The sequence below is a fragment of the Ctenocephalides felis genome, unplaced genomic scaffold (assembly GCF_003426905.1).
Source record: "Ctenocephalides felis isolate EL2017-DRISC unplaced genomic scaffold, ASM342690v1 CF-g0.4_SCAFFOLD_03570, whole genome shotgun sequence".
In the NCBI taxonomy this organism is placed as follows: Eukaryota; Metazoa; Arthropoda; class Insecta; order Siphonaptera; family Pulicidae; genus Ctenocephalides; species Ctenocephalides felis.
Genome location: NW_020539724.1, coordinates 19,446,417 through 19,466,195, shown reverse-complemented (window position 1 = coordinate 19,466,195; position 19,779 = coordinate 19,446,417). Strand labels below are relative to the sequence as shown.

Genomic DNA, 19,779 nt, shown 5'->3' with positions numbered 1-19,779 from the left:
CATATAAACTCCTTAAAAATTAATGATACGAGTTGTAAGTGGCACTTTATTATAATGCAAATAGCATGAACCTCCCGATATCTCTTAATAATCAACATAATCAATAAGAATTGAGTACCAGTTTATTTTGAAAATATGTAATAAGTTATCGTTTTCACTAATATTCCATCAATTTGACTTGTTTATTGTACTAATTGAATTTAATTTATTTAACACAAAAGATCGAAGAACTCGGTAACTTTATTTCTCATCCGCTTGGAACATCTTATACCAACGGATCTCACAACTTTTATTCTCTACAGTCCACCGCTCTACCAACTGAGCTATCGAAGGCTTGCGTTTGAGCCTTTCAACTAAAAACACATGACGTCAAGTTATTAGGTAACAGTGCAAAATCATCCTTCGAGCCGGATTTGAACCAGCGACCTATGGATATCAGCATTTTATCTCCTACAGTCCACCGCTCTACCAACTGAGCTATCGAAGGCTTGCGTTTCTCCTTCAAACTAAAAACACATGACGTCAAGTTATTAGGTAACAGTGCAAAATCATCCTTCGAGCGGATTTGAACCAGCGACCTATGGATATCAGCATTTTTATCTCCTACAGTCCACCGCTCTACCAACTGAGCTATCGAAGGCTGGCGTTTTACCTTCAAACTAAAAAACACATGACGTCAAGTTATTAGGTAACAGTGCAAAATCATCCTTCGAGCCGGATTTGAACCAGCGACCTATGGATATCAGCATTTTTATCTCCTACAGTCACCGCTCTACCAACTGAGCTATCGAAGGCTTGCGTTTGAGCCTTTCAACTAAAAACACATGACGTCAAGTTATTAGGTAACAGTGCAAAATCATCCTTCGAGCCGGATTTGAACCAGCGACCTATGGATATCAGCATTTTTATCTCCTACAGTCCACCGCTCTACCAACTGAGCTATCGAAGGCTTGCGTTTGAGCCTTCAACTAAAAACACATGACGTCAAGTTATTAGGTAACAGTGCAAAATCATCCTTCGAGCCGGATTTGAACCAGCGACCTATGGATATCAGCATTTTTATCTCCTACAGTCCACCGCTCTACCAACTGAGCTATCGAAGGCTTGCGTTTGAGCCTTTCAACTAAAAACACATGACGTCAAGTTATTAGGTAACAGTGCAAAATCATCCTTCGAGCCGGATTTGAACCAGCGACCTATGGATATCAGCATTTTATCTCCTACAGTCCACCGCTCTACCAACTGAGCTATCGAAGGCTTGCGTTTGAGCCTTTCAACTAAAAACACATGACGTCAAGTTATTAGGTAACAGTGCAAAATCATCCTTCGAGCCGGATTTGAACCAGCGACCTATGGATATCAGCATTTTTATCTCCTACAGTCCACCGCTCTACCAACTGAGCTATCGAAGGCTTGCGTTTGAGCCTTTCAACTAAAAACACATGACGTCAAGTTATTAGGTAACAGTGCAAAATCATCCTTCGAGCCGGATTTGAACCAGCGACCTATGGATATCAGCATTTTTATCTCCTACAGTCCACCGCTCTACCAACTGAGCTATCGAAGGCTGGCGTTTCTACCTTCAAACTAAAAACACATGACGTCAAGTTATTAGGTAACAGTGCAAAATCATCCTTCGAGCCGGATTTGAACCAGCGACCTATGGATATCAGCATTTTTATCTCCTACAGTCCACCGCTCTACCAACTGAGCTATCGAAGGCTGGCGTTTTCTACCTTCAAACTAAAAACACATGACGTCAAGTTATTAGGTAACAGTGCAAAATCATCCTTCGAGCCGGATTTGAACCAGCGACCTATGGATATCAGCATTTTTATCTCCTACAGTCCACCGCTCTACCAACTGAGCTATCGAAGGCTGGCGTTTCTACCTTCAAACTAAAAACACATGACGTCAAGTTATTAGGTAACAGTGCAAAATCATCCTTCGAGCCGGATTTGAACCAGCGACCTATGGATATCAGCATTTTTATCTCCTACAGTCCACCGCTCTACCAACTGAGCTATCGAAGGCTGGCGTTTCTACCTTCAAACTAAAAACACATGACGTCAAGTTATTAGGTAACAGTGCAAAATCATCCTTCGAGCCGGATTTGAACCAGCGACCTATGGATATCAGCATTTTTATCTCCTACAGTCCACCGCTCTACCAACTGAGCTATCGAAGGCTGGCGTTTCTACCTTCAACTAAAAACACATGACGTCAAGTTATTAGGTAACAGTGCAAAATCATCCTTCGAGCCGGATTTGAACCAGCGACCTATGGATATCAGCATTTTTATCTCCTACAGTCCACCGCTCTACCAACTGAGCTATCGAAGGCTGGCGTTTCCACCTTCAACTAAAAACACATGACGTCAAGTTATTAGGTAACAGTGCAAAATCATCCTTCGAGCCGGATTTGAACCAGCGACCTATGGATATCAGCATTTTTACCTCCTACAGTCCACCGCTCTACCAACTGAGCTATCGAAGGCTGGCGTTTCTTACCTTCAAACTAAAAACACATGACGTCAAGTTATTAGGTAACAGTGCAAAATCATCCTTCGAGCCGGATTTGAACCAGCGACCTATGGATATCAGCATTTTATCTCCTACAGTCCACCGCTCTACCAACTGAGCTATCGAAGGCTTGCGTTTGAGCCTTTCAACTAAAAACACATGACGTCAAGTTATTAGGTAACAGTGCAAAATCATCCTTCGAGCCGGATTTGAACCAGCGACCTATGGATATCAGCATTTTTTCTCCTACAGTCCACCGCTCTACCAACTGAGCTATCGAAGGCTTGCGTTTGAGCCTTCAACTAAAAAACACATGACGTCAAGTTTTAGGTAACAGTGCAAAATCATCCTTCGAGCCGGATTTGAACCAGCGACCTATGGATATCAGCATTTTTATCTTCTACAGTCCACCGCTCTACCAACTGAGCTATCGAAGGCTTGCGTTTGAGCCTTCCAACTAAAAACACATGACGTCAAGTTGTTAGGTAACAGTGCAAAATCATCCTTCGAGCCGGATTTGAACCAGCGACCTATGGATCTCAGCATTTTAACCTTCTACAGTCCACCGCTCTACCAACTGAGCTATCGAAGGCTTGCGTTTGAGCCTTCCAACTAAAAACACATGACGTCAAGTTGTTAGGTAACAGTGCAAAATCATCCTTCGAGCCGGATTTGAACCAGCGACCTATGGATCTCAGCATTTTTATCTTCTACAGTCCACCGCTCTACCAACTGAGCTATCGAAGGCTTGCGTTTGAGCCTTCAACTAAAAACACATGACGTCAAGTTGTTAGGTAACAGTGCAAAATCATCCTTCGAGCCGGATTTGAACCAGCGACCTATGGATATCAGCATTTTATCTCCTACAGTCCACCGCTCTACCAACTGAGCTATCGAAGGCTGCGTTTGAGCCTTTCAACTAAAAACACATGACGTCAAGTTGTAATAACAGTGCAAAATCATCCTTCGAGCCGGATTTGAACCAGCGACCTATGGATATCAGCATTTTTATCTCCTACAGTCCACCGCTCTACCAACTGAGCTATCGAAGGCTGGCGTTTACCTTCAACTAAAAACACATGACGTCAAGTATTAGGTAACAGTGCAAAATATCCTTCGAGCCGGATTTGAACCAGCGACCTATGGATATCAGCATTTTTATCTCCTACAGTCCACCGCTCTACCAACTGAGCTATCGAAGGCTGGCGTTTCTACCTTCAAACTAAAAACACATGACGTCAAGTTATTAGGTAACAGTGCAAAATCATCCTTCGAGCCGGATTTGAACCAGCGACCTATGGATATCAGCATTTTTATCTCCTACAGTCCACCGCTCTACCAACTGAGCTATCGAAGGCTTGCGTTTGAGCCTTTCAACTAAAAACACATGACGTCAAGTTATTAGGTAACAGTGCAAAATCAATCCTTCGAGCCGGATTTGAACCAGCGACCTATGGATATCAGCATTTTTACCTCCTACAGTCCACCGCTCTACCAACTGAGCTATCGAAGGCTGGTGTTTGAACCTTCCAACTAAAAACACATGACGTCAAGTTGTCAGATAACAGTGCAAAATAATCCTTCGAGCCGGATTTGAACCAGCGACCTATGGATATCAGCATTTTTACCTCCTACAGTCCACCGCTCTACCAACTGAGCTATCGAAGGCTGGTGTTTGAACCTTCCAACTAAAAACACATGACGTCAAGTTGTCAGATAACAGTGCAAAATAATCCTTCGAGCCGGATTTGAACCAGCGACCTATGGATATCAGCATTTTTACCTCCTACAGTCCACCGCTCTACCAACTGAGCTATCGAAGGCTGGTGTTTCAACCTTCCAACTAAAAACACATGACGTCAAGTTGTCAGATAACAGTGCAAATAATCCTTCGAGCCGGATTTGAACCAGCGACCTATGGATATCAGCATTTTACCTCCTACAGTCCACCGCTCTACCAACTGAGCTATCGAAGGCTGGTGCTTGAACCTTCCAACTAAAAACACATGACGTCAAGTTGTCAGATAACAGTGCAAAATAATCCTTCGAGCCGGATTTGAACCAGCGACCTATGGATATCAGCATTTTTACCTCCTACAGTCCACCGCTCTACCAACTGAGCTATCGAAGGCTGGTGTTTGAACCTTCCAACTAAAAACACATGACGTCAAGTTGTCAGATAACAGTGCAAAATAATCCTTCGAGCCGGATTTGAACCAGCGACCTATGGATATCAGCATTTTTACCTCCTACAGTCCACCGCTCTACCAACTGAGCTATCGAAGGCTGGTGTTTCAACCTTCCAACTAAAAACACATGACGTCAAGTTGTCAGATAACAGTGCAAAATAATCCTTCGAGCCGGATTTGAACCAGCGACCTATGGATATCAGCATTTTACCTCCTACAGTCCACCGCTCTACCAACTGAGCTATCGAAGGCTGGTTTTTCAACCTTCCAACTAAAAACACATGACGTCAAGTTGTCAGATAACAGTGCAAAATAATCCTTCGAGCCGGATTTGAACCAGCGACCTATGGATATCAGCATTTTTACCTCCTACAGTCCACCGCTCTACCAACTGAGCTATCGAAGGCTGGTGTTTCAACCTTCCAACTAAAAACACATGACGTCAAGTTGTCAGATAACAGTGCAAAATAATCCTTCGAGCCGGATTTGAACCAGCGACCTATGGATATCAGCATTTTTACCTCCTACAGTCCACCGCTCTACCAACTGAGCTATCGAAGGCTGGTGTTTCAACCTTCCAACTAAAAACACATGACGTCAAGTTGTCAGATAACAGTGCAAAATAATCCTTCGAGCCGGATTTGAACCAGCGACCTATGGATATCAGCATTTTTACCTCCTACAGTCCACCGCTCTACCAACTGAGCTATCGAAGGCTGGTGTTTCAACCTTCCAACTAAAAACACATGACGTCAAGTTGTCAGATAACAGTGCAAAATAATCCTTCGAGCCGGATTTGAACCAGCGACCTATGGATATCAGCATTTTTACCTCCTACAGTCCACCGCTCTACCAACTGAGCTATCGAAGGCTGGTGTTTCAACCTTCCAACTAAAAACACATGACGTCAAGTTGTCAGATAACAGTGCAAAATAATCCTTCGAGCCGGATTTGAACCAGCGACCTATGGATATCAGCATTTTTACCTCCTACAGTCCACCGCTCTACCAACTGAGCTATCGAAGGCTGGTGTTTCAACCTTCCAACTAAAAACACATGACGTCAAGTTGTCAGATAACAGTGCAAAATAATCCTTCGAGCCGGATTTGAACCAGCGACCTATGGATATCAGCATTTTTACCTCCTACAGTCCACCGCTCTACCAACTGAGCTATCGAAGGCTGGTGTTTCAACCTTCCAACTAAAAACACATGACGTCAAGTTGTCAGATAACAGTGCAAAATAATCCTTCGAGCCGGATTTGAACCAGCGACCTATGGATATCAGCATTTTTACCTCCTACAGTCCACCGCTCTACCAACTGAGCTATCGAAGGCTGGTGTTTCAACCTTCCAACTAAAAACACATGACGTCAAGTTGTCAGATAACAGTGCAAAATAATCCTTCGAGCCGGATTTGAACCAGCGACCTATGGATATCAGCATTTTTACCTCCTACAGTCCACCGCTCTACCAACTGAGCTATCGAAGGCTGGTGTTTCAACCTTCCAACTAAAAACACATGACGTCAAGTTGTCAGATAACAGTGCAAAATAATCCTTCGAGCCGGATTTGAACCAGCGACCTATGGATATCAGCATTTTACCTCCTACAGTCCACCGCTCTACCAACTGAGCTATCGAAGGCTGGTGTTTCAACCTTCCAACTAAAAACACATGACGTCAAGTGGTCAGATAACAGTGCAAAATAATCCTTCGAGCCGGATTTGAACCAGCGACCTATGGATATCAGCATTTTCACCTCCTACAGTCCACCGCTCTACCAACTGAGCTATCGAAGGCTGGTGTTTCAACATTCCAACTGAAAACGCATGGCGTCAAGTTGTTCATTCTACATTAATCTCCATCAAAATGAAATTGAACAAATGGTCAGATAAATTTGAAAGTTTTGCCTGCAAATATTTATGTCTAATATTATTTAGATATAACTGTATGATTAATATATGTTTTATGGACAACATATTGGATTTTTAATAAAAAAATTTTATATACTGATTTTGCTCATATAGATATTTTACATAAGCTAATATGTATTTTTGTGTACATATACAATTTTTTTTATTATATATCATTGTTCAAACATGATCTAATAAATATATATTGAAAGTCATTTTATCAATTTAATATTAATTTGCAATAAAAATTTGTTTTATCAGCATTAACATCAAAATAAAAATATTATATATATATATATATATATATATATATATATATATATATATATATATTACATATTAATTGTTTGTGTGTGTAGTTGAAAAAAAATCTATATTGATATCGTTCAAGTGTTTTCCATTTGATAGTTAAAATACTTTTATTTTATGCGCTATGTCTATTTAATTAATCTAGTAATTTTTCTAACATAATTTTATCAATAAAAGATATCTAATACTTATTAACTTATAGATTAATTTGATTTTTTGCAGATAAAAACAATCTGATATATCATAAATAGTTCATACGGTATTTTTATAACATTCACTGATATAAAACTAAATACACACAGGTATATATATATATATATATATATATATATATATATATATGTATATATATATATATATATATATATATATATATATATATTTCTATGTGTTATATGTGATCAGGAATTTACCAGGTTGCATTGCTGATAAACCAAAATAAAAATATATTTTGATAAGGTAGCTGCCTTGATAGTGATTTGCAGCTAAGCTTTACTTACCACGTGTTTGTAATTTTCCAATGTTGTGTTTTAAATTAAATCATTTTAACAAACTAAAAACCCACCGAAACATTATAGTTTTCGTAGATTTATCATCTACGATCAACAAGAACCACCAAAATTTGAGGAAAACTGCTGATAGACTTACTAAAGAAATTAGGGCTTTCACTGGATTGGTACCTATTCAAGCCAAAGAATGCAAATGCACATCTTTTGAGATCTACTACTTACCAAAAGAATATTTTTATTCTGATTGGTTTTTGGAAAAAAAAATAAACTGAACAATTTACCAATAAGTAAATCGATGCAAGTTCCTTGGTTTAATATAAAACATTGGTATAGTTCTTGGTTCAAAAAGAAATAAATTATTTTCTTCCTACAAACTAAAATTTAATGAATGTTGATTATTTAGGGTCGAAAAAAGTTGGTTCAGAAACTTTAACCAGAAATTAAATTATTTGTTTAGTCATCTTAATAGGAAACATTTTACAAGCAATGATAATTATTTGTGATTTAAAAATGGTCTGTTAATATTATTAATAGCTTTTAATTTTGTTTATGTTTTCATAAAAGATGAGTTTAATTAGCAATTACTGGTAATTGAAAAGTCACTCATAATATAAGATGTAACTTGACTTTGACTACTTATTAGCTAAAGTGCTTGTCCATTAGCTTTACTAGTTTTAAACAAGTACTCTCTGATTTGTAAATAAACAATATCTTATATATAAAAATGAATCGCAAAATGTGTTGGTAAGCGCATAATTCAACAACGCCTTGACCAATTTGGCCAATTATTTTTTTAAAATGTTCGTTGAAGTCCAAGGATGGTTCTTACGGCGAGAAAAAAAAAATAATTGCCGGGAAAGCCCTAAAAACAGCCCTTTTCTTTTTCACATACAAACGATTTCTAACTAAAACGTAAAATCAATTTGAGCTTTATTGCTATTATATAAATGCATATTAATTTTTTCTGAATTTGTTATAACGTTTAAAAGACTTCAATTTCCAATTTAGTGTGGGAATTGAGATTTATCATTTTATTTAAATGCATTTTGGTAAGAGTAATTTAAAAAGCAATAATTGTTATATTTAGGTAAACGGTAAATATTAGTATAGGATATTAAAAAATTGTAGACGTGGGTGCAGGACAACCTCTGTCGGGTCATCTAGTATATATATATATATATATATATATATATAATATTAGTTTAGACTAGAGTATATCGACCAGGTGCGTACAGGAGGCAGTGCAACACGGGGGTCTTATCAAAAATAACAGAAGATAACCGATGAATTGATTTCGATAAATTGCCTATAAACACGTTAGAGAAAACAGTTTCTATCTATTACTAGTACTTGTCGTAGCCAAAACTATATATTAATAAAACTAAATTAAATTTAATTCTATTTTAAGCCTCTAATAAAGTGCAAAATAGAGAAGACTAGTTAATACAGTAATAGTAATAGTAAAAAAGTAATAGTAGCGAAAGTGATAACTAAAGTAGTAACTAAAATACAAACACAAGAATAAAAATATTTAATTTCATGTTAAAAATATAGATATTAAAAGTTTCTTTAGTCAAAAGTTTCCATGTAAAGTTGTAAAGACTTATCCACAATTGTCTAAAATATTCTGTTGTGTTCTGTCTATTAAAAATAGATATTAATAATCTGTGTATGTTTTAATATAACTTGTACAAGCAATATTTCGATTTATAGAATTTTATATATAATAACATATAAGTTAAAAAATTACTTAAAATTAATTTTATATTAAAATCTTATAAACCATTCTACTGATTCTATATGTAGTTGTCTTAATCTTATTTGAAATTTCCACACAAGTAATATTCGTAATGTATGTTATGAAATAACATTTTTAAAACTTCATCATTCTTAATTTTATTACTAATAAATTACTATTACTGTTTTCTAAGTAAGTCATTTTTTGTCACAAAATTATATAAATAGTTCAATAAGATCAACAAATAATTTTTGATTTTAAAATTGAAGAATTATCGACAAATCATACAATATTTGTATAACTAGCAAATAAATATATAAAATTAAATTGCTCAATAAACAAAAGAAATTATTTACTGAAGATTTATCAAGTCAATCAATGTGATTATAAAAAATACGAAAATTTAACTGAAATATATCTGGAACAACTAATACAAAAATATGCCTTTGTAAAATCAAACATTAAATTAAAAATAAATTAAAGAAGGTATTTAAACTAAAATGCTGAACTGAATTAAAAAACCAAAAAATCTCAAGCAAGTACTACAAAAATATGTATGTATAAAATCAATATAAAATAAAAATCGAAAAATATTTGGAGCAATATATTACAAAAATATGAATTTGTAAAATCAAATAAAACACCAAAAATCTATATAAAATAAAAAAGAAAAACATGTCGAGAAAGTGTTACCAAAATATGCACCTATACGCCCAAGTAAAATAGAACAAAAATCCTTTATTAACTTCAACTAAAAATATCTCGAGCAAAGTTTACGAGAACGTGTTAAACAAAAATTATTAATTATTATTTATTTTTTTATCAAATGACAATGATGTACAACAATTCAACAACTAGTGCATCGAACAATTGGACTATGTCGAATAATTATACTACCCCTTCTACGATGTATGATGAAAATTATGATAGTGGTTGGCAGATTTTTCCACCAGACTATGTTGCCCAAGAAATTGAAGACATTGTACCATTGGCACAACATCAACAGCCGCAGGAGTATTATAGAAATTATTCGTAAGTAATAAAAATAATTATATAATTAATTATATATAGTGCATTGGCAGACAATGAATGTATGTTAATTTTAATTACATGAAGTTCTTCAAACACAATCACATGATGAGTGAAGTTACGAAAACAATATTTGTTTAGGCGTTGTTTAACATAATACACTGTGTGAACGAATATTATAGAAGTTATTAATCAGCAATTACTTCATTTCTCTAATGAAGGTTCATTTCTAAATGCTAATTACAATGACAAACCGATCATGCCATATTTGAAGTATGACTTTAATTACATTATTGTTTTTAAATATTATACATATTTTTAATGCTATTATAAATATATAATTTATAATTTATTTGTACAATAACAAGTAATTTTTACTTCAAAATAATAGGTAGACATGTAGAACGTTGACATTGTAGACATTGGTAAGCAGGTAAATTGGTTGACATGTAAAATGGTGGATTGATAAACAGGTTGATAGGTAAATTAGTAGACATGTAAATTGGTAGACAGGTAGAAAGTTAGACAGATGGTCTCATAAAGTTATGTAAAATAATCGAAAGCCCATTATTAAATATATAGTTTTTTTCCTGTATAATAATAAATTTGATCTTTACAATGAATCACATATCTGACAATTAAATCAATAGGGAAATGCCCGAGATAAACTCATATAAGCATAATTATTTTCTGACTATCGATATTGATAAGACTCCGAATTTTTGAAAATATTATTATATGTGTAATCGACTTGAAAGGTTTTCGTGAATAGAATTTTCACTTGAATTGGTAGAAACAAGTGTATTTCTGAAGTTATACTCGATCATAACGAGCGCCATTTATTGCCGCAATATTTTATAGTTCTATCGATATTACTTTTAAACACGAAAGGTAATAGACATACTTATATAAAAATATATGTATATAAACTAGTGGGGTGCATGGCATCGTACCTTAAGACAAAATTGCTGGAACTTCTCATACCATAGTTAAAAATCTTGGTACGGAACCCAAAAAATTTACACATTATTAAAATCTCTATAAAATATCTGATAATTTGATTTACATATGTCCAATAAACATTTTTGACCGCCAAATGACATGTTTGTAACTTATTTTTATTGAAAGTCCATAACCGCTAGACCTGCCTTTCCAAAATTTCTATCAGTTTTTCATCTTGTCAATACAAGTAAAATGTTTTCTGAATTATTAAAATCGGACGCTCCGTTCTCTTAAAAACTGAATTACCATTTTTGGCACGTTTTGCCCCGTATCGTCGGAACGGCTAGACCTGCCTTCGCCAAAAACTAATCAGCACGTCTCCTTATCAATACGAATTGAATGTTTTTTTTGAATTATTCAAATCGGTTGATTGGTGTTCCCGAAATCGTCGATGAAAATTTGTATCCGCACACACATAACGCACACACACACATACATCCATTTTTTTCAAAGGTATACCAAAATATTCAGAAACCTTTGAAACGTAAAGATATATAAAAATTTTCATTTTCGATTTTCTTGCGATTACTATAACTTGCCCTACGGGAAGTTAATAATATACAACCAAAAGTTTTTCTCTGATTATTAAAATATCTTCTGGCGTTAATAAATGTAATACATTTATTTAACTTATTCCATTTTCAGTTTTGTCATGATGAAAGCATATAAAAATTAATGTCGTGTTTAATCTATCTCGAATAAAATAGACATGTAAATTCCATTTTCGTTAAATTTTATGAAACACGCAATAACTGCCTCATTTCATTAATTGCGGTATATAAAAGTTTTTCACCAGCTTCGTGAATAACTTGTCCATTTCTACCAATTCATATTTTATATATATATATATATACATATATATATATATATATATATATATATATAATTTTTATGAGAATTTTAATAATCAATTTGTTTAACAATTTCAATTCTCCCTCAAAATTATTAATTATAAAATATAAAACACCACCAATTTATTCCAAGAAGCACTGTAATATACAACAAGTTTGTGACCTGAAATAAATCCTTCCTATATTTTATTGTATCCTGAATGTATATAAATATTTTTTAAAACGTTTAGAGTCCTTTTCCTTTGTCGGACATAACTCCAGTCACTTCCGCCTAGGATTAACGCACTTTTAAGAAGTTTCCTTAGAAGTATTGAAATCTGTTTGTGTATTTAAGAAGCAATTATTATTATTATATGCATACTTTTGTAATCTTTGGTCCGGCAATTTTCTAGTCAATAAACTCTTTTGAAAATCCGGTCAAAAATATAATAACCGGTAATCGTATGTGCTTTGTGCCAAAAATTTTACTAAATTCCAGTTTAAAAGACTTTTTATAAATCAGAATGAATATAAGGCTCAGAGGCTGGATGTATTTTAGAAGGATCAGCTGATCTATATCGGAACTGTTAAGATGCATATAGTTTTTGGCAAATTAATATTTAATATATAAAGAACCGTTTGTATTGAGGTAGATCTAATTTTGCGAAACTATTTCTAGTTGACTGATCATAAAATAATTATTGACTGATCATAAAATAATTTTATAATATATTATATTGTTAATTTCATTCGTCTCTATTGACACAACTCATCTCTAATTACTCGTTTCTTTTGTTAACTTTGTTCGTCTCTATCGACATACCTCATCTCTAATTACTCGTTTCTTTTGTTACCCTCGTTCGTCTCTATCGACACACCTCATCTCTAATTACTCGTTTCTTTTGTTAACTTCGTTCGTCTCTATCGACATACCTCATCTCTAATTACTCGTTTCTTTTGTTAACTTCGTGCGTCTCTATAGACACACCTCATCTCTAATTACTACTTTCTTTTGCTAACTTCGTTCGTCTCTATTGACACACCTCATCTCTAATTACTCGTTTCTTTTGCTTACTTCGTTCGTCTCTATTAACACATCTCTAATTACTCGTTTATTGTCTCTTGTATGTGTGAAACGCCTGATACCACATCAAATATATAGAATTTTGATAGTTTTTAGTAGTATTTTGTATGAAAAACACAGCGTGACATAGTCTGGTCATAACTTTGGCCTATTATACAGCAGAATTGGCCCAAAAGTATTTTTTTAAGTGGCAAAAAAAATTTGTCAAGATTAAGGCTTAGGCCTTGCCCGAAGTCATTAGACTGTTATCCAATTAAGTGATTCGTTTTGATGGTATTTGGAAAAAACCTTGTTTGATTGGAAAACCTGGACTGCCATTGGAATTTTTTTATTATTTTATAAGTACTCATTAGATCTGCCGAGAAAAAAATAGTCTCGAATGTAGGAACTTAGTTGCATTTTTTCAATCCGGGAGTAGTAAATGGTAGATATGAAATTCTTACTATATTATATGTTATATATGAATGTGTGTGTATCCATCCAGGTAAGGTAATTTTGTCATTACGAGGATGGTTTTGTCTCCAGATGTCGACACTAGCGCGGTTCCCACACATAACTCATGGGGTTCTAATTGGAATCTCTTGGAGTGGCAGTGCCTGGCGCTGCCTGCCTATCCACGCGAACACTCTACTTTCTTTTACACATTTATATACATACATACATGTACATATATATAATATATATATATATATATATATATATATATATATCCGACTACAATTGTTCTTAGAATAAAATGTGTGTTATCATTGAAAATTTTGTTGAGCTAATAAAATAATGAATAAATCTAATAGATAGCATCTATGCTACCAACAACTTTAAAACAAAAAAAAATATTATCTCAATTTTGTTCATGGGAGTCATTCTCAAGAAACTTTTTTCACTGAAACAATAGCCCACCAGAAAATTAATCCAGCGAATTTTTGAATAAAATTCTTCAATTCATTTTTCTTTCAAAATTTTATTCCTTCAGCAAAGTTTTTTTGGAACGACCAAAAAAAATCATTTACGCTATATAACCCAATAGCCTAACAAATTGAACTACCCTGATGTATTATATTCTTTTTAACTTTTCGAAGAAGTTCATGTTTTCTCCAGAACATCCAACTTGCTAATTCTATGTTCTCGATGTTTCAAGTCATTCTGTATCATTTGAAACCAAAATTGGAAAACGTAAAAGTGAATCAAACTTGGCATTTCATGGATGTTTTTAAACATTCCTACTTAAACTTGTAACAAATCCCTCTAATTAGTAATGTATCGATTTATACAAATGTTGTCTATTGGATCAGGTGACCCTCCATTCGATGGAGTTGGGGTCTATACGTAATGTAAATTAAAAAATATATAAAATCCAATAAAAAAGGCAGGTGCGATCTGAACCGATAATACATTTCATGTTTTTGATAATTGAAGGGTTTACCATATGGTCTGGAGAGGGTGTTTAAATGAACAACGTTTATGACTGATGCACATGTGTGCCTTGATAACCGATATTATGGATACGAAATAATTTTTATTTGTTATCAATGATTTATTAAATGATACATGATACTAGGTCCTGCATATATTTATATACCTCTATCGTAAACTTACCAACTCGCATATTTTGTTTAAGTTTATATATCAAGACCTATTGATGATTCTGATCAATGTAAGAAAAATTGCATTGATAAACTTAGATATTTGGTACGTCTTAGGAAAATTTGATCACCAGATGTTTTTTTCCATTAACTTTCAGAAAGAGATATTGTTGTTTTCACCAGAAAATCCGATTTGCTGATAGATTTTTTGTTTTTCTTGAAGTTTCAAGTTTTTCTCAATTGAAGCTAGTGCAATTTGCACCTTACTTTAAAGCAATTACTTGAACTTGCTAAAATGTGTAAATAATCGACTTTAAATATTATAGTTTTGAATTAAAAATATATAAATGTTTAAGTATGCCGAGTTGTTGTAGATCATTACACATAAAAGTTTCGTTTGAGATGACTCCCATGAACAAAATTGAGATAATTCGACCCATTGACCCATCTTATTAAACATAAGTAATATTTTTTCTATTTCAAAGTTATTGGCATCATAGATATAGATACTATATCTATTATATTTATTATTTATTTTATTAGCCCAACAAAATTTTCAATAATAACACACATTTCATTCTAAGAACAATTGTAGTCTGATAGCTTATTATGTAATAATTAATTGTATTTATGTGGTTTTAATGATTGACATGAGAATTTACAGACACACACACACACAAACCTATATATATATATATATATATATAATATATATATATATATATAATATATATTATATATATATATACATATATACATAATATATATGGAGGGTGTATGTGTCTAATTTCAAGGGTAAATATAAAACCAAAAAGTGCGATTAAATTGATGATCACAATTATTTGAATATATATATGTGTGTAAAAACAAAAACGTGGGGAGTGAAATATTGATGTGGGTTAATAGCTGATAAATGGCACCAGGTGATTTTGTGTGTTCGTTTAAGGGATGATTCATGTAATTATCTACACGAACAATTTATAATAAAGAAAAAGATTGCATTTACAATGTTTTTGAAATTACTGTAGTAAATGAAATAAATTTTTGAAGATTTTAGTAAAAGGCGAAAGATTTATTTGCTCTGAAGGGAAACCAGAGTAATTTTTTTTTCGAAGATAGCATTTTTTTGCACTATTTCTGATTCAAAGTCTATTATTAACTTTTATCACAATTTTGGAATTTCTATAATATATGGATATTTCATTGCAATATTTTTTGATATTCATTTATATGTCCTGGTTAACTTTTATACTATTTACTTACTATTTTAAATTTTTATCTACTATTTAAAAAAAAATCATAAAAAAATTAACTCAATAAGGGTTTTAGATGAACTCCTTGTGATGCGTTACAAGAACAGAATCTAGCACTAATTAGATTAGTTTTGTAATATCTTTGAAAATCTTGTAAAATTTACAGTTACATTGGAACAAATTAGAGAAGACTTAACTGATAAGATTACTTTTATAATATTTATAAAATATTTTTCCCGATACTATATCAAAATTCATTCAATTCTGCGACTATAATATGACTACTACTATAATATTTTTATAAAAGACTGTGAATACATACGTTATAGATTCACATATATGTATATATTTGCTTTTTCCCAAAAAAAAAGTTGATTTCGGCGTCTCTTTGTCTGCCAAAAAGTCGGAACTTCAAAAAAGGCGAAGTGTTTGCCTACCGGTGTGTGTATACATAAATTTAGTAAGTTACCTTTACGTGATACATACATACATACATATATAGGCACAGGGTTGTTTTTATAAAAATAGGAAACTGTGATATATGTAATATTTTGAAGGATAAGTTTGTTTTTGCCAGAAAATCCAACCTATTAATTTTATGTTTTGTCGGTGTTTCAATTTTTTTCAAAGTGCAATTACAATCTGATATTAAAATACAAAATATATTTAGTAATTATGAATGACAATATGTATTACAAAAATAATGAAAATATTATCATTCATATTAAATAAATTATTATATAATTTTTAATATTAAATATTAAGAACAAAATAGAGTTTACCCAGTGGTATTCCTTTTTTGTGTTGCTTGAAAAATGTTCATAGTCTAGGTGACTTTTAAAAAACTTAACTAATAATCTAAATACATAATAAAAATAGTGAATTACAAATGAAGTAACAATCGCAATGTTTCAAATCAATCTAAATAGTTTGAGACCCAAATTGTAATTGGTTAGGCAAAATTGTTGTGAAAACGAGCCCCATAAAAGGCCTCTCGTTAAGAAAAACCGGCCCTGTATATTTATATGTATACATACATACGTGAATACACATATATGCATATAAGCATGTATGTATGTATGTATGTATGTATGTAAGCATGTATGTATGTATGTATGTATGTATGTATGTATGTATATATGTATATATGTATGTAGGTATGCATGTATGCATGTATGTATGAATGTATATATGAATGTATGTATGTATGTATGTTTTTATATATATATGTATGTATGTATGTATGTATGTATGTATGTATTTGAATGTGTATGTCTATTCTCATAAACCTGTTTACTGAATTACATAATACAATGCAAGTGGCCGGATGTGCTCTTGAAGCCTACGCAGGATATCACTTCTAATTTTATTATATTTTCAAAAAAAAGGATCCTTTTGGATTCGGACAATGACAAAGGCACAAGTGTCAAGAACACGTAATTTGTCACATACGAATATGTATCGATATACGATTCAAATTTGTGTATCCTAGATCCTAGAGATGTGATAGATGACTGTGAGAAATGTAATGGACAATGAGAAGGTCTTTGAGATTCACTTGTGGAAAGTATAGTTATATAAATTTTTGCATTAATTATTAAAATTGTTTAATTGTTTCATAATCTCCTATACCAGGCTTTCTTGTCTCACTGAGATATGAAAATAATATATCTTTTAAATATAAATTTCAAAAATGTCCAAAAATTTTGATACTTACCAAACTTTTTTGTGCTCCTTGAATAAATTAGTATATTTTAAAATAATACTTATATTCTATTAAAGATATCAATTCATAAATATTACCATCATAACAATTATCCAAAATTTTGAACTATAAAGTTTTTTTTAAGGGAGTTTTATACTCGGCTTAGGAATCAGAAGGTTACTGATTCAAATTACGCGCTATGTACACACTGTTATTAAGCAACAACGACATCATTTGTAGATAAATAAATGTAATTTCCTGTAAAACTAATCTTCGGACACTGCTAAGTTCCATTAGAAAGGTTGAAAAAATTTTTAGCAATTAAAGAAGATGGGCAAATCTTTACCCCAAACTAGCCCAATTTGGAATTTCTAAAAGGTTTTGAATCGGTTCACCATTTTTGTAAAAATGTGAACAAAATTATTGTAGTTTTTTTGCAATTTTTGGAAATATTCCTTGGCCTTAGTTATTTATAACACTATAACGGTTTTGAGATATTTTTAAATTTTCTCTAATAATTGATAATCGGATTTTTAAGATATTTCAAAAAAAAAGCTAAATAATTAATAAATAATTTACAAGAAGATCTGATTTAGTCAATTGTAATACTAGCAGTCCTGAAATATTTTTAAATTTCTTTCAAATTATTATGAGATTTTTATAGAGATGTACGAAAATGCAAACTGATCAATATTAAAAAAAAAATTATCTTAATGCAATTTTAAATCAAAATTTAAATTATTCAGATGTATATAGCTTTTCACCTCATTATTGATCAAATTTTACAAGAAATTAATACAAAATGCAAATTATTTTTTATAAACACAATAATTTGTGCAATTTTTTTGCTTGAGCAAAATATTATATTTTCTATCTAGAATATAAAATTGTCTTGTAAGATTAATCAACGAGTGTAATAATCTAATTTCATCAAAATGGCTTTTAAATTTCTGAAATCGGTTTAGCCATTTTTGAGAAAAGGCTGACAAAAATCAAATTTTGGCCCACATAGACACATATGTTTTCCAATTTCAAGTTTCCAGTCTCAATAGATTTAGAATGACTTAAAACATGGCCATAAAAATTAGCAAGTCGGATTTTCTATCAAAAATACAAACTTCTCTTTTTCACTTATATTTAGTTAAAAAATTTAAAAAGTAAATCCTGGTTTTAAAGAAAATTAAATGTATGTATTAATGATATACCCATGTGTTCTTTTTATTATTTGTCGATTACTATAGGTATCTTTTATCTACGATGCATCTATATACATATATTTTGTCTGAAAATGAATGTTTTTTTTAACTCTGTTAGGAATCTGTTTATATTATATATTTATAATTGATATGTTCTGATCTAGGTGTGAGATATGTGAATTAAAATACTAGTTTTCAGCGCTAATATAGAATTTCCGGCGACTCCTTCACAACTTTGAAAAAATACAAATGATTTTGGTTAGAGACTGTCGAATTAGTGAGGGTGATATTAGAAATTTTTGTAATATAAAATATAAATTTAAATTAATTTATGTACAATATTAAATAAATAATGCGTGTACTGCCCTAGGGCAGGTCCGTGAGCTGAGTTAAAACTCCAACTCGATTCAAGGAAAAATAGGTGAGAGATTTCCCATTGCCATTTCACACCGCAGTGCCCGAGATGCGCTTATTTTCAATTGAAAATATATTTTGATCTATATTTTCAATTGAAAATGGACATCGCGCTGCCCGATGTCAGATTGCCAGAGCGGGGGATCGAACGCGCGACCCTGTCCATACAACGCGTTAACGACCTTCGCTACGACGAACCCTTGACACTACACTATATTAAATACAAAATTTGTAATGATATATGAATACACAACTGAAGGGGTCGATTATGTCGTAAAATTTATCAATGTTATGGCAAGGCTATGTTATGTAGTCTTACGTTTTCATATAAAGTGGTACTAAAAACTGTCAAAATCCTATGTGGTTGATGTGCAGTCGGGCGTTTTAATAGAAAACCTAACCTTGAAAATGCACAAATGTCAAACGAACGATGTAATCATAACTGCATCTTTGTGATATGACTTGACAACATATGTGTGAAGTTGCATTTTATGTGTAAAAA

At 32.5% G+C, this 19,779-nt stretch overlaps 1 protein-coding gene and 38 non-coding genes across 39 annotated transcripts in view; 1 reads left to right on the top strand and 38 right to left on the bottom strand.

The window, feature by feature from the left end:
* Positions 1–398: 398 nt before the first annotated feature.
* Positions 399–487, bottom strand: Trnay-gua. The gene is given in 2 exon segments: positions 399–434; positions 451–487. It is a non-coding gene; the product is annotated as a tRNA-Tyr (tRNA).
* Positions 488–859: 372 nt separating this feature from the next.
* Positions 860–949, bottom strand: Trnay-gua. Its single transcript is given in 2 exon segments — positions 860–895; positions 913–949. It is a non-coding gene; the product is annotated as a tRNA-Tyr (tRNA).
* A 64-nt stretch (positions 950–1,013) lies between these two features.
* On the bottom strand, positions 1,014–1,103 carry Trnay-gua. Its single transcript is given in 2 exon segments — positions 1,014–1,049; positions 1,067–1,103. It is a non-coding gene; the product is annotated as a tRNA-Tyr (tRNA).
* A 65-nt stretch (positions 1,104–1,168) lies between these two features.
* Positions 1,169–1,257, bottom strand: Trnay-gua. Its single transcript is given in 2 exon segments — positions 1,169–1,204; positions 1,221–1,257. It is a non-coding gene; the product is annotated as a tRNA-Tyr (tRNA).
* A 65-nt stretch (positions 1,258–1,322) lies between these two features.
* On the bottom strand, positions 1,323–1,412 carry Trnay-gua. The gene is given in 2 exon segments: positions 1,323–1,358; positions 1,376–1,412. It is a non-coding gene; the product is annotated as a tRNA-Tyr (tRNA).
* Positions 1,413–1,477: 65 nt separating this feature from the next.
* Trnay-gua lies at positions 1,478–1,567 on the bottom strand. Its single transcript is given in 2 exon segments — positions 1,478–1,513; positions 1,531–1,567. It is a non-coding gene; the product is annotated as a tRNA-Tyr (tRNA).
* Positions 1,568–1,632: 65 nt separating this feature from the next.
* Positions 1,633–1,722, bottom strand: Trnay-gua. The gene is given in 2 exon segments: positions 1,633–1,668; positions 1,686–1,722. It is a non-coding gene; the product is annotated as a tRNA-Tyr (tRNA).
* Positions 1,723–1,788: 66 nt separating this feature from the next.
* On the bottom strand, positions 1,789–1,878 carry Trnay-gua. Its single transcript is given in 2 exon segments — positions 1,789–1,824; positions 1,842–1,878. It is a non-coding gene; the product is annotated as a tRNA-Tyr (tRNA).
* A 65-nt stretch (positions 1,879–1,943) lies between these two features.
* Positions 1,944–2,033, bottom strand: Trnay-gua. The gene is given in 2 exon segments: positions 1,944–1,979; positions 1,997–2,033. It is a non-coding gene; the product is annotated as a tRNA-Tyr (tRNA).
* A 65-nt stretch (positions 2,034–2,098) lies between these two features.
* Positions 2,099–2,188, bottom strand: Trnay-gua. Its single transcript is given in 2 exon segments — positions 2,099–2,134; positions 2,152–2,188. It is a non-coding gene; the product is annotated as a tRNA-Tyr (tRNA).
* Positions 2,189–2,252: 64 nt separating this feature from the next.
* On the bottom strand, positions 2,253–2,342 carry Trnay-gua. Its single transcript is given in 2 exon segments — positions 2,253–2,288; positions 2,306–2,342. It is a non-coding gene; the product is annotated as a tRNA-Tyr (tRNA).
* A 64-nt stretch (positions 2,343–2,406) lies between these two features.
* On the bottom strand, positions 2,407–2,496 carry Trnay-gua. The gene is given in 2 exon segments: positions 2,407–2,442; positions 2,460–2,496. It is a non-coding gene; the product is annotated as a tRNA-Tyr (tRNA).
* A 66-nt stretch (positions 2,497–2,562) lies between these two features.
* Trnay-gua lies at positions 2,563–2,651 on the bottom strand. Its single transcript is given in 2 exon segments — positions 2,563–2,598; positions 2,615–2,651. It is a non-coding gene; the product is annotated as a tRNA-Tyr (tRNA).
* A 65-nt stretch (positions 2,652–2,716) lies between these two features.
* On the bottom strand, positions 2,717–2,805 carry Trnay-gua. Its single transcript is given in 2 exon segments — positions 2,717–2,752; positions 2,769–2,805. It is a non-coding gene; the product is annotated as a tRNA-Tyr (tRNA).
* A 64-nt stretch (positions 2,806–2,869) lies between these two features.
* Trnay-gua lies at positions 2,870–2,959 on the bottom strand. The gene is given in 2 exon segments: positions 2,870–2,905; positions 2,923–2,959. It is a non-coding gene; the product is annotated as a tRNA-Tyr (tRNA).
* A 65-nt stretch (positions 2,960–3,024) lies between these two features.
* Trnay-gua lies at positions 3,025–3,114 on the bottom strand. Its single transcript is given in 2 exon segments — positions 3,025–3,060; positions 3,078–3,114. It is a non-coding gene; the product is annotated as a tRNA-Tyr (tRNA).
* A 65-nt stretch (positions 3,115–3,179) lies between these two features.
* On the bottom strand, positions 3,180–3,269 carry Trnay-gua. The gene is given in 2 exon segments: positions 3,180–3,215; positions 3,233–3,269. It is a non-coding gene; the product is annotated as a tRNA-Tyr (tRNA).
* Positions 3,270–3,333: 64 nt separating this feature from the next.
* On the bottom strand, positions 3,334–3,422 carry Trnay-gua. Its single transcript is given in 2 exon segments — positions 3,334–3,369; positions 3,386–3,422. It is a non-coding gene; the product is annotated as a tRNA-Tyr (tRNA).
* Positions 3,423–3,484: 62 nt separating this feature from the next.
* Trnay-gua lies at positions 3,485–3,574 on the bottom strand. Its single transcript is given in 2 exon segments — positions 3,485–3,520; positions 3,538–3,574. It is a non-coding gene; the product is annotated as a tRNA-Tyr (tRNA).
* Positions 3,575–3,634: 60 nt separating this feature from the next.
* Positions 3,635–3,724, bottom strand: Trnay-gua. Its single transcript is given in 2 exon segments — positions 3,635–3,670; positions 3,688–3,724. It is a non-coding gene; the product is annotated as a tRNA-Tyr (tRNA).
* A 65-nt stretch (positions 3,725–3,789) lies between these two features.
* On the bottom strand, positions 3,790–3,879 carry Trnay-gua. The gene is given in 2 exon segments: positions 3,790–3,825; positions 3,843–3,879. It is a non-coding gene; the product is annotated as a tRNA-Tyr (tRNA).
* A 66-nt stretch (positions 3,880–3,945) lies between these two features.
* On the bottom strand, positions 3,946–4,035 carry Trnay-gua. Its single transcript is given in 2 exon segments — positions 3,946–3,981; positions 3,999–4,035. It is a non-coding gene; the product is annotated as a tRNA-Tyr (tRNA).
* Positions 4,036–4,100: 65 nt separating this feature from the next.
* Positions 4,101–4,190, bottom strand: Trnay-gua. The gene is given in 2 exon segments: positions 4,101–4,136; positions 4,154–4,190. It is a non-coding gene; the product is annotated as a tRNA-Tyr (tRNA).
* A 65-nt stretch (positions 4,191–4,255) lies between these two features.
* Trnay-gua lies at positions 4,256–4,345 on the bottom strand. Its single transcript is given in 2 exon segments — positions 4,256–4,291; positions 4,309–4,345. It is a non-coding gene; the product is annotated as a tRNA-Tyr (tRNA).
* Positions 4,346–4,409: 64 nt separating this feature from the next.
* Positions 4,410–4,498, bottom strand: Trnay-gua. The gene is given in 2 exon segments: positions 4,410–4,445; positions 4,462–4,498. It is a non-coding gene; the product is annotated as a tRNA-Tyr (tRNA).
* A 65-nt stretch (positions 4,499–4,563) lies between these two features.
* Positions 4,564–4,653, bottom strand: Trnay-gua. The gene is given in 2 exon segments: positions 4,564–4,599; positions 4,617–4,653. It is a non-coding gene; the product is annotated as a tRNA-Tyr (tRNA).
* A 65-nt stretch (positions 4,654–4,718) lies between these two features.
* Positions 4,719–4,808, bottom strand: Trnay-gua. The gene is given in 2 exon segments: positions 4,719–4,754; positions 4,772–4,808. It is a non-coding gene; the product is annotated as a tRNA-Tyr (tRNA).
* Positions 4,809–4,873: 65 nt separating this feature from the next.
* Positions 4,874–4,962, bottom strand: Trnay-gua. Its single transcript is given in 2 exon segments — positions 4,874–4,909; positions 4,926–4,962. It is a non-coding gene; the product is annotated as a tRNA-Tyr (tRNA).
* A 65-nt stretch (positions 4,963–5,027) lies between these two features.
* On the bottom strand, positions 5,028–5,117 carry Trnay-gua. Its single transcript is given in 2 exon segments — positions 5,028–5,063; positions 5,081–5,117. It is a non-coding gene; the product is annotated as a tRNA-Tyr (tRNA).
* Positions 5,118–5,182: 65 nt separating this feature from the next.
* On the bottom strand, positions 5,183–5,272 carry Trnay-gua. The gene is given in 2 exon segments: positions 5,183–5,218; positions 5,236–5,272. It is a non-coding gene; the product is annotated as a tRNA-Tyr (tRNA).
* A 65-nt stretch (positions 5,273–5,337) lies between these two features.
* On the bottom strand, positions 5,338–5,427 carry Trnay-gua. The gene is given in 2 exon segments: positions 5,338–5,373; positions 5,391–5,427. It is a non-coding gene; the product is annotated as a tRNA-Tyr (tRNA).
* Positions 5,428–5,492: 65 nt separating this feature from the next.
* Trnay-gua lies at positions 5,493–5,582 on the bottom strand. Its single transcript is given in 2 exon segments — positions 5,493–5,528; positions 5,546–5,582. It is a non-coding gene; the product is annotated as a tRNA-Tyr (tRNA).
* A 65-nt stretch (positions 5,583–5,647) lies between these two features.
* Trnay-gua lies at positions 5,648–5,737 on the bottom strand. Its single transcript is given in 2 exon segments — positions 5,648–5,683; positions 5,701–5,737. It is a non-coding gene; the product is annotated as a tRNA-Tyr (tRNA).
* A 65-nt stretch (positions 5,738–5,802) lies between these two features.
* Positions 5,803–5,892, bottom strand: Trnay-gua. Its single transcript is given in 2 exon segments — positions 5,803–5,838; positions 5,856–5,892. It is a non-coding gene; the product is annotated as a tRNA-Tyr (tRNA).
* A 65-nt stretch (positions 5,893–5,957) lies between these two features.
* Trnay-gua lies at positions 5,958–6,047 on the bottom strand. Its single transcript is given in 2 exon segments — positions 5,958–5,993; positions 6,011–6,047. It is a non-coding gene; the product is annotated as a tRNA-Tyr (tRNA).
* A 65-nt stretch (positions 6,048–6,112) lies between these two features.
* Positions 6,113–6,202, bottom strand: Trnay-gua. Its single transcript is given in 2 exon segments — positions 6,113–6,148; positions 6,166–6,202. It is a non-coding gene; the product is annotated as a tRNA-Tyr (tRNA).
* A 65-nt stretch (positions 6,203–6,267) lies between these two features.
* Positions 6,268–6,356, bottom strand: Trnay-gua. Its single transcript is given in 2 exon segments — positions 6,268–6,303; positions 6,320–6,356. It is a non-coding gene; the product is annotated as a tRNA-Tyr (tRNA).
* A 65-nt stretch (positions 6,357–6,421) lies between these two features.
* On the bottom strand, positions 6,422–6,511 carry Trnay-gua. The gene is given in 2 exon segments: positions 6,422–6,457; positions 6,475–6,511. It is a non-coding gene; the product is annotated as a tRNA-Tyr (tRNA).
* A 3,502-nt stretch (positions 6,512–10,013) lies between these two features.
* Positions 10,014–19,779, top strand: part of LOC113383537 (homeobox protein vnd-like) — a 13,575-nt gene continuing 3,809 nt past the window's right edge. The window contains exon 1 of the mRNA XM_026621796.1: positions 10,014–10,163. Within this exon, the coding sequence (XP_026477581.1) occupies positions 10,014–10,163 (150 nt within the window). The remainder of the gene's footprint in view (positions 10,164–19,779) is intronic.